The sequence below is a fragment of the Castor canadensis genome, chromosome 8 (assembly GCF_047511655.1).
Source record: "Castor canadensis chromosome 8, mCasCan1.hap1v2, whole genome shotgun sequence".
Classification (NCBI taxonomy): domain Eukaryota; kingdom Metazoa; phylum Chordata; class Mammalia; order Rodentia; family Castoridae; genus Castor; species Castor canadensis.
In genome coordinates this window covers 85,340,447-85,348,959 of record NC_133393.1, presented here as the reverse complement: position 1 = coordinate 85,348,959, position 8,513 = coordinate 85,340,447, and the positions used below count along the sequence as shown (strand labels likewise).

At 35.8% G+C, this 8,513-nt stretch overlaps 1 protein-coding gene across 1 annotated transcript; it reads right to left on the bottom strand.

The window, feature by feature from the left end:
• Nucleotides 1-946: 946 nt before the first annotated feature.
• Nucleotides 947-1,882, bottom strand: LOC109703168 (olfactory receptor 8S1-like). Its single transcript, XM_020188346.2, has one exon. It carries the CDS (start codon nt 1,880-1,882, stop codon nt 947-949), a length of 936 nt encoding a protein of 311 aa, XP_020043935.2.
• Nucleotides 1,883-8,513: the final 6,631 nt, after the last annotated feature.

Genomic DNA, 8,513 nt, shown 5'->3' with positions numbered 1-8,513 from the left:
CAGATATTGATCATTGTTTCCTTCACTGCCTGGCTCCCTGCTAGTTAAACTGCTCAGTGGATCCACATTAGATGCTCTCCCTTTCCAGGCCCATCTCTCCTGTCCAGGTCACACTCACTTTGGCATGATGTACCAAGACTCCCTGAGCCACTATTGTTCCTTGTTTTCATTCAAGTCCACAGACTAGCTCAGTAACAAATAATAAACCTATGTTACATTTGCCACGTAACATAGCATATTGACAGTTTCCATAGATTCGAAGGTAGCATCTTTCTGCCACAGGAACTAGTATACTTATTGGCACAAGTAAAGAAATGCAACAAATTTGCTATAATTATTTTTTTTCTTATAAAAGATGATGCAGTGAAGGACAATTGCCAAGAGTTCGTAGTTTTTTTAGGCACTACAGTCTGATTGACTCTGTTCCAAACAATTGCTTTCTTTTTTATTTCTGGTTAATATTTGAATTTCCTACAGAATATTCTGAATAACCTCATTCAAGTCTTGATTTCACTCCTTGTGACAATACATTGTCAAGAGAGAGGGATGGAACAGTGAACTTATCCTGGACTACAAAAATCACCCCCCCTTGATTGCCATATGAATATGAGAGAATCAGTTATCCTATGATTTAGTGTATAACCATTAGAAACAGTGTGAAGGAGTAATTATCAGCCAATAGCAATAAATGTTCACATAGATATGAAAAATAATTCAATATTTTTATAAATGATTACCTGGAAAAGAAAGTTAACTGATTTATTTCTCCTTCACTGATTAAGACTGATCATCCTGAGTTTTCCGTCTTCTTCACTAGCATTTCCAAAAAAGGAAAAGCTATCATGGTTCCAGTGGAATCTCCCAACACAATCAAGAACACTCAAATTCCATTATCTGATAATGTAGCAAAACAGCTCAGAGTCTGATCATCATGATTTTGTATCTGTTATATAAGCAGATGAAAATATTTTCTGACCATTCTTCCCATAGCTGCTTTCACCTCCTTGTTCTTCAGGCTGTAGATGAGGGGATTCAGCATGGGAGTGATCATACTGTATTGCAGAGAAAAGGCCATTTCCAGAGGGGAACCTGAATCTGGTAAGAGGTAGCTGATGAAACCTGAGCCATAGAACAAGATCACAGTTGTGAGGTGGGACAAGCAGGTGGAGAAGGCCTTGCTTCTGCCTGTCATGGAGCTGACCCTCAGGATGGTGGAGACAATGCAGGCATAAGAAGAAACAATCATAACAAGCGTTCCAAAGAAATGCAAGGCAGAGGAGCAAAGCAGTAATGTGAAGTTGATAGAGGTATCAGAGCAAGACAGAGGGAAGAGAGAAGACAGCTCACAGCTAAAGTGGGGTATAGTCTGGTTCTCACAGAAGTCTAAACTGACTGCCAGGAGGATATTGATGAGAGCATCAACAAAGGCCAGGACCCACGAGACCCACACCAGCCCAACACAGAGCTGGTTACTCATCACCTGGCCATAGAGCAGAGGGGAGCTGATGGCAACATAACGATCATAGGCCATCACAGCCAGCAGACAGGCCTCAGTGCCGCCAGTGGCAAATACAAAGAAGGCCTGAGCCAAACAGCTCTCTACAAAGATGGTTTTCCTTTCAGAAAGTAGATTCTCCAGCATCTTTGGAGCTGTGACAGATGAGTGGCACAGGTCTAGGAAGGAGAGTTGTCTCAAGAAGAAGTACATGGGTGTGTGGAGTTGAGAATCAGTTGTGATCACCAGCAGCATCAAGAAATTCCCCATCAGAGTGAGGAGGTAAATCAGAAGGAACAACACAAAGAGCATAGCCTGAATGCAGGGGTCAGCAGAAAGTCCAAGGAGAGTAAACTCACTGATGGCACTGTAGTTTTTCATTGCCATATGTAGAAGGGTTCTCTCTGAAATACAAGAAACAAGATCCATCAAAAGACCTTTAATGCCCCTTAGTTATCCCAGACCTAGATAGATCTTTTTCTCCATAAAGGTCTTCTCATTACTAAGCCCAAATCCATGTTCAGTCACTTAAATGATAACTTCCTGGTCATCAGCATATCATTAATACTCTCTAAATTAACTATTTAATCTTATATTTTTAGCTAGAGAATTTTTATGCGGTTGAGAATAATTCATTTGAGGACAGTTTCTAATGGGAGAGAAGAATGAATTACTATGAAAATAGAGAAAGAACTGAATCTAAATAAAGAAGGTTTAGGTAGGAGCAGGGACACTATCTAACCTTACATTGAAAAGAAAGCCAAGTGTTGGACCAGATAGAAGGTAAGAGACTTCCTATTTCATTGCTCCCACTTTTCAATAAATTTAAGTGAGGTCATTGGTTGTGCATGTGTGTGAGCATACCCAGATGTCCATAGGAAATAATAAAAGCATGGAGAGTAATAATGTTAAGCATACAGTCATAGGAATAGTGACCACAATGAAGCACAAGAATTCAGTAGGAGACAAGAAAACTATGAGACATAAGGGAATTGGAGATTGTGGAATTAAATTGTTATGGATTTTTCTTGTTCTAAATATACACATTTTATTTATTGGCAACATATTACATTTAATTAAAATATATATATGTAATAATAATGAACTTTGATATCCAGGGACACTACATGGACTTTTATGGGCAAATATATGCCTACAGTGGGTCATAAGAACAACATCTGATCAGAAACATTCCCATCCTAAGTTCCACATATTCAGTACTATATGCAGTCACCACTTTCATGTAAGTCATTATACAAGGTTCATGGTTACCTGAACTATCTTCTTACAGTTTATAAGTGTGTTTATTTTCTCATACTAACCTGATACTCTAAATTTCACCTAAGTCTCAAGATAACTGTGTTCAATATCATGCCTTCTTTCTGTTCTAATTTAATACTAGTTCAGCTACTTCATCCATGAAGACTGACAGATCCTTCTATTGTTGACTAATTGAACGGAGTCACCCTATCCTGGTGAGGAACAAAACCCATTACCTAAATTCTCAGTTAGTATACACTAGGTTACTAAACTGCTTTCTAATCCACTTAGTTATAAAACTTCTTAGCTTGTATAACCAACATTGAGAAAAATGGTTTAAAGGGTAAGTCATGTTAAAATTTAGTATTATGATATTGAACATTAACTATGTAAAATTATCAGTCATAGACAATACCTGGGTATTTATTTCATTATTTGGGGAACAGGATAGAGGAGATAATTGCTTGAATTTTTTCTCTTTCACTCTTAGACATGGGTGCTCCCAGTGCTCATGTTAAGATTGTCCCATCACCCACAGAGCAAAGCAATGTGGAAGAGAACCCAGGCAAAGGTTCATAGGGCCAGGAATCAAACCAGTGCTGTGTGACTCGAGAGGCAACACTTGCCAAAAATGCCCTTCTTTTGGCTCCTTCCAAGCATAATCCAACAGACTAGCTCCAGAGATCCTATGAACTATAGAGAGAAACCCAAGTTAATTTTTCTTTTAAAAACTAAGTTTCATTGATGCAATTCAAATAGCCAGAGATAACATTTATTATGTCCCAAAACAAAAAACAAACAAAAAAGTGATGCCTGTATCAATCACTGGGGATTCAAACTGAAGAAGAATTCTAGTATCGCACATCAGATTTACTGTTGATAAGAGAAGAGAAACATGGATAGAAGAAAATAAAATTGAGCTATTATTGACACAGGAGAATCCTAACCTTAGATCAAAGCAAAACCCTGCACGGAGATGGCCATTGCAGTGAAAGTTAACAGTAGTCACATGATTCTGCATATCTCTTCCTTGATATACTTAGAGATTCGCAGACAAAAATTTTTAAAATAAATGAAAGCTTCCATTTAGACTGTGTGTGGATGATGCTTTAATTATCACTGTTACTGAATTTATCAGTCTATAGTTCAAATTTTAAAATAAACAACTATGAGAACCTTATGTGAAAAACTTATTTTTAGAGGTAAACACTGGTATATGGGGGTGACAAATCAAAGATCACTGTGCATAATAACTAGCCTACAGGAGGTTCTTTGTGATAATAGAAAACATGAGAAGAAAGAAAAAGAAACAGAGAGGCTGCTGTTGGAAGACAAGCCAAACTATATGACCAAAACATAGGCTTTTAAACACTATTAGCTTGAAATCCCTAAATGTGTGAGAGATGATTGGCATCAGAGGGAAAATAATAAAGTGAGAGGCTCCAAAGATAAATTGAACCCATTTTCTAAATGTGTCCTAAATTTTCTCTAAGTCTGCCTTTTTGCCCAATTACATACCCCATATACTCTGGGGTTGATTAAGGTAGGTGTTTGCTTTGTTTTGTTTTATAAAGATTTATTTTTAAAACTCTGGAAATAAATATTACACATAAATTAGAATACATCAAAATTAGTCTAGATTTACATACAAATTACAATGATTTATTGTACAATTAACAAAGATTTGAATGTTATTTCTTTACATGTGTGAGGGCTACTTATAAACCAGATTTAAAAATAAGATTATCTTTAGAGTCCCCAGTTTCAGCTTGTTAGGAAGAGTATCAAATGGCAAAGCATACTACCTCACATTCAGAGTCTCCTACAGCTGTCATATTTGCCCTAAGATTGTGGGCTACATGGTGAGGCTACCTAAAACACTTTGCTAAAAGAATTATGCTATAAGTGTTTTTAGAACTGAAACACTATCTTAAAGAACAAAGAATCATTACTTATTTTCCAAAGGTGTCAAACCCTATCTGTTAAAAAAAAAACAGATCCAATATTAGATATTGTTGTGTTATTGTTAATGGTCTTGGGTTAGCAATGGGGTTGTGGTAATATGGGAGAATATTCTTATATATAGGAGATGAATGTTGAGTATTCAGGGATCAATGTTTGAATAATGGTTGTTTAAATGTCATAGTGTCATCACTTGTTTTCAAATGATTAGACAAAACAAATTATATAGATACATAGACACAAAGTTACATGTACAGAAAGATGATAAAATTCATGTAGTAAGTAAAATGTTAATAATCATGGATCTAGTTAAAGTTACATTATTTGCACTACTCTTTCAACTTTCCTATATTTAAAAACAATTTCAAACTTAAAAAGGTTTTTATTAGCATCCAGTCCACACATAAATTTAATGACTAAGTTTTACTTAAATAATAGACTTATCCACTAGGGAAGTTCAAATTGAAGCTCACTGATATTTATCAAACCACAATTAATTCATGGAAAACAGTTACAGTATATTTCCCTTGATTACAAACCCCTAGCATCATGTAAAACACAATGCTTGGTTAAAATACATTCCTATATACTCATCAGTACACTCTCTAAATACACATCAGGTATTCGAATACGCAATTTAAACAACTATTTATATGCTTTTCTTTTTGCTTTTGTTGAATCAAAGTTGTGGGTTCTAATCTTTTTGAGAAACAAGAATAAATGGAGTTTACCAGTATGTTAAAATGCATATTAGGTAAAGTGCCAAAAAAAGAAAGCAACTGAGGAATCCCATTTCAAATGCCTACAATGGAAGCAACAGATATGTACAATTGTGTTAACCTCATAGAAAATCAGCTGGTTGGTGGAGGCTAATGGATGGAAATCAAACTAGTTATTTTCCTTGCAACAACATCAACCAAGTAGCACTGTTTGTGTGGTCAGTGCTCAGCCAGTGGTGCTGGAGGCCCTCAGAGCCAAGGGGATAGTGCCCTGGGGTCTTTAGTAAACTGTTTTAAAGCCATATTCTTACAGTCAAACAAATCTCAAATTACTGAACTGTTTGGTCTATGATGATCTTTAAATTGGTAACTATTTTAAATGATTTAATTTTAAGTATAGTCTTACAGAATAAAGAAAATGTTGAACTAGAAACTTGATAAATGATTGTGTAGTAGCTCCACAAACAGATCACTGTGGAGTTTTACAAAATGTGGTGTGTGTGTGTGTGTGTGTGTGTGTGTGTGTGTGTGTGTAGCAAATATTGACTCTCTTTTCTTTATTGTATTATGTAACCTTGAAAATCATGGAAGGCACTTTGCTGGCAATTGACATCTTTGTGCTGACAATAATTTCAACTTCTATTTTGAATGAATTAGAAGTCTATCAATGAAAATGTAGAGTCCATTTTGACTTTACTTTTTGACCCTATAAATGCATATGAAGACAGAATGGAAATATTTCCACTTAGGAAAACAAGACCCACAAAAATGCCTCATTGTACCCGGCGCCAGTAGCTCATACTTGTAATCCTAGCTACTCAGGGGGCAGAGATCAGGAGGATCACAGTTTGAAGCCAGCTCAAGCAAATAGTTCTCGAGATTCTATCTTGAAAAAACCCATCACAAAAAAAGGCTGGTGGATTGACTCAAGGTGTAGACCCTGAGTCACCCCAAGTACTGCAAAAAAAAAATGCTTCTTGTTGCCATGTAGGTATATCTTAAAGACACTATTTTGTAATATTGACATTTAAGGAATCACTGACAAATCATAAAATTACACTAAACAAAACTAATCTACAACTTATCTGGCATTTAAACTTTGTAATTTCTTTTTTTCATTGCCAAAAAAGTAAATTTTGAGAACTCAGGGCATAGAGGAGATTTTACTCTGTAAAGAGTAGAAATCTGCACTTACTTAACCACTCAGGTAAGCTCCCCTAACATGTCCAGACCCTGATGAAATGCAGGCCCTATGCCAAAGGGCAAAGAGAAGCAGCAGAGGTGGAGCAGAGCTCCTTGGAGACACATATGTGGGAGCCTTATCCCAGATGTGCTATTTTCCAGCTATTCAAGCTTTAAATTTCAATACCCACCTTAAAATACTGTGAAATTTTAATTGGATATTTTACACAAAAGAACAGATTTTAAAAATTCACTTTCAATTTTTTTGAAATTATCAATATTTCAAGGGAAGAAGAGAGATACATCTGAGAAGCCCACTAGAACATCTTAGAGAACCAATATAAGCTGTTCTTCCTGGAGGTGGTAACATTGTAGGAATGTTCCAGGAGAAAAAAAAAGACTAAGATGAGAGGAATTAGAAATAAAATTAATGTCTTCAGAAGTCGTAAAGAGAGGGAAGGAAGGAAAAAAGAAGCTCTAGGAGCTGATTAGAAGACACAAAAACATCAGAACATTTGAGAAGACGTTATTATATCCCCTTGTTTGTATCTTAGAGTTCACAGTCAAGAAGCTAACACATCTTACCTCAGGTGATTTCCATTAAGAGAGAATGTACCACAACTGTTCAACTCTGGGTATGTATAGTGTTCAAACTAGGAAGATAAATAAGAGGAAAGAAATATGTTTAGCCAGGCTCCAAAAGACACTAGAAAAATATTCAGAACATTTTTCTAATTTCTGCTTGGGAATCATCTTGAAGCATTCTAATCTTTGATCAATTTCACCTATGTTTCTTAATTTCTATCACAGATTCAATTGTCCACATAATTTCTTTAATGACTAATAATTTTTTGCTGACTTTATCTGAAGAAAGGATCCTCAGTGTATCCAATCAGAGGAAGGCGGCCTTATTTAGAGAGCCAATGGATGTTGGATTGAGTAAGGGAGCCAAAGAGGCAGCTAACTCAGTGCCAGGCAGTCTCTGGAGTCACACTAGGAGCTTGTCTTTGGAGTCATTAACTAAACAGAGAACTTTTTTAGAGTAACAGGGGACTTTATTATACATCATCTTTAGAAATTCTGGGTTGAAGCAATCATCTTGAATTATTGAATAAGAAATCCTGCTGTGCTGGTGAGAGCTCAAACAAGCAGAGAGAAGAAAATATGGCCCCTGTGTAGAGTCAAGATTTTCCCACTGGCCAGATAACAAAGGGAATGAGCCCTCTGGGATTTACCATGGAAGCTGAGAAGTGATTGAGTTCACCTCCAATGTTTCCCCATGTGTATATGAAGTAGGTTTGTAAGTACAACTTGGTTGAGTGTCAAGATAGTTAAATGAGTGAAAAGTAAGAAAATTATGATTTTTATTTTATCTTATTATATAAGAAATTATGAAGCAGTTTCCTGTTTTATTATCTAGGAGATATGCTCAGAGGCACTTTCCATGTATGTATGTGATCCATATCTATGTTCCAGATTGTTTTCATCATATAATTGTATAATTTGGTTATCTCTTAATGCTTACATGAAATATTCAACTTACTCATTTTATGCCTACAAGATACACATAATAATAGACATTTTATTTAACTTACGATTATTCAAGTTAATTATAAATCAAATCTATTGTAACCAGTACTAAATGAACATTTTTGCACCTGAATCTTGGATAGATATGCTAGTTATTTTTCAGTGTGGAGCACTGCACAGCAATTGCTGAACCAACAGCAAACCTACTTTGACAGTTTGCATAGTCCCCCTCTCAGTTATGCCAATTTACAAGTTGTGTATTTCACTTTTCTCAATATGAGGTGTCTAGTCTATATTGACTCAACAAGACACTTAATCAATGTCAATTTCATGCTTCATGAATTGTAAGGGGAAATATGGAATAA

Coding starts and splice junctions, on each gene's coding strand:
- LOC109703168 (XM_020188346.2), bottom strand. CDS start 1,882: ATGGCAATGAAAAACTACAGTGCCATCAGTGAGTTTACTCTCCTTGGA.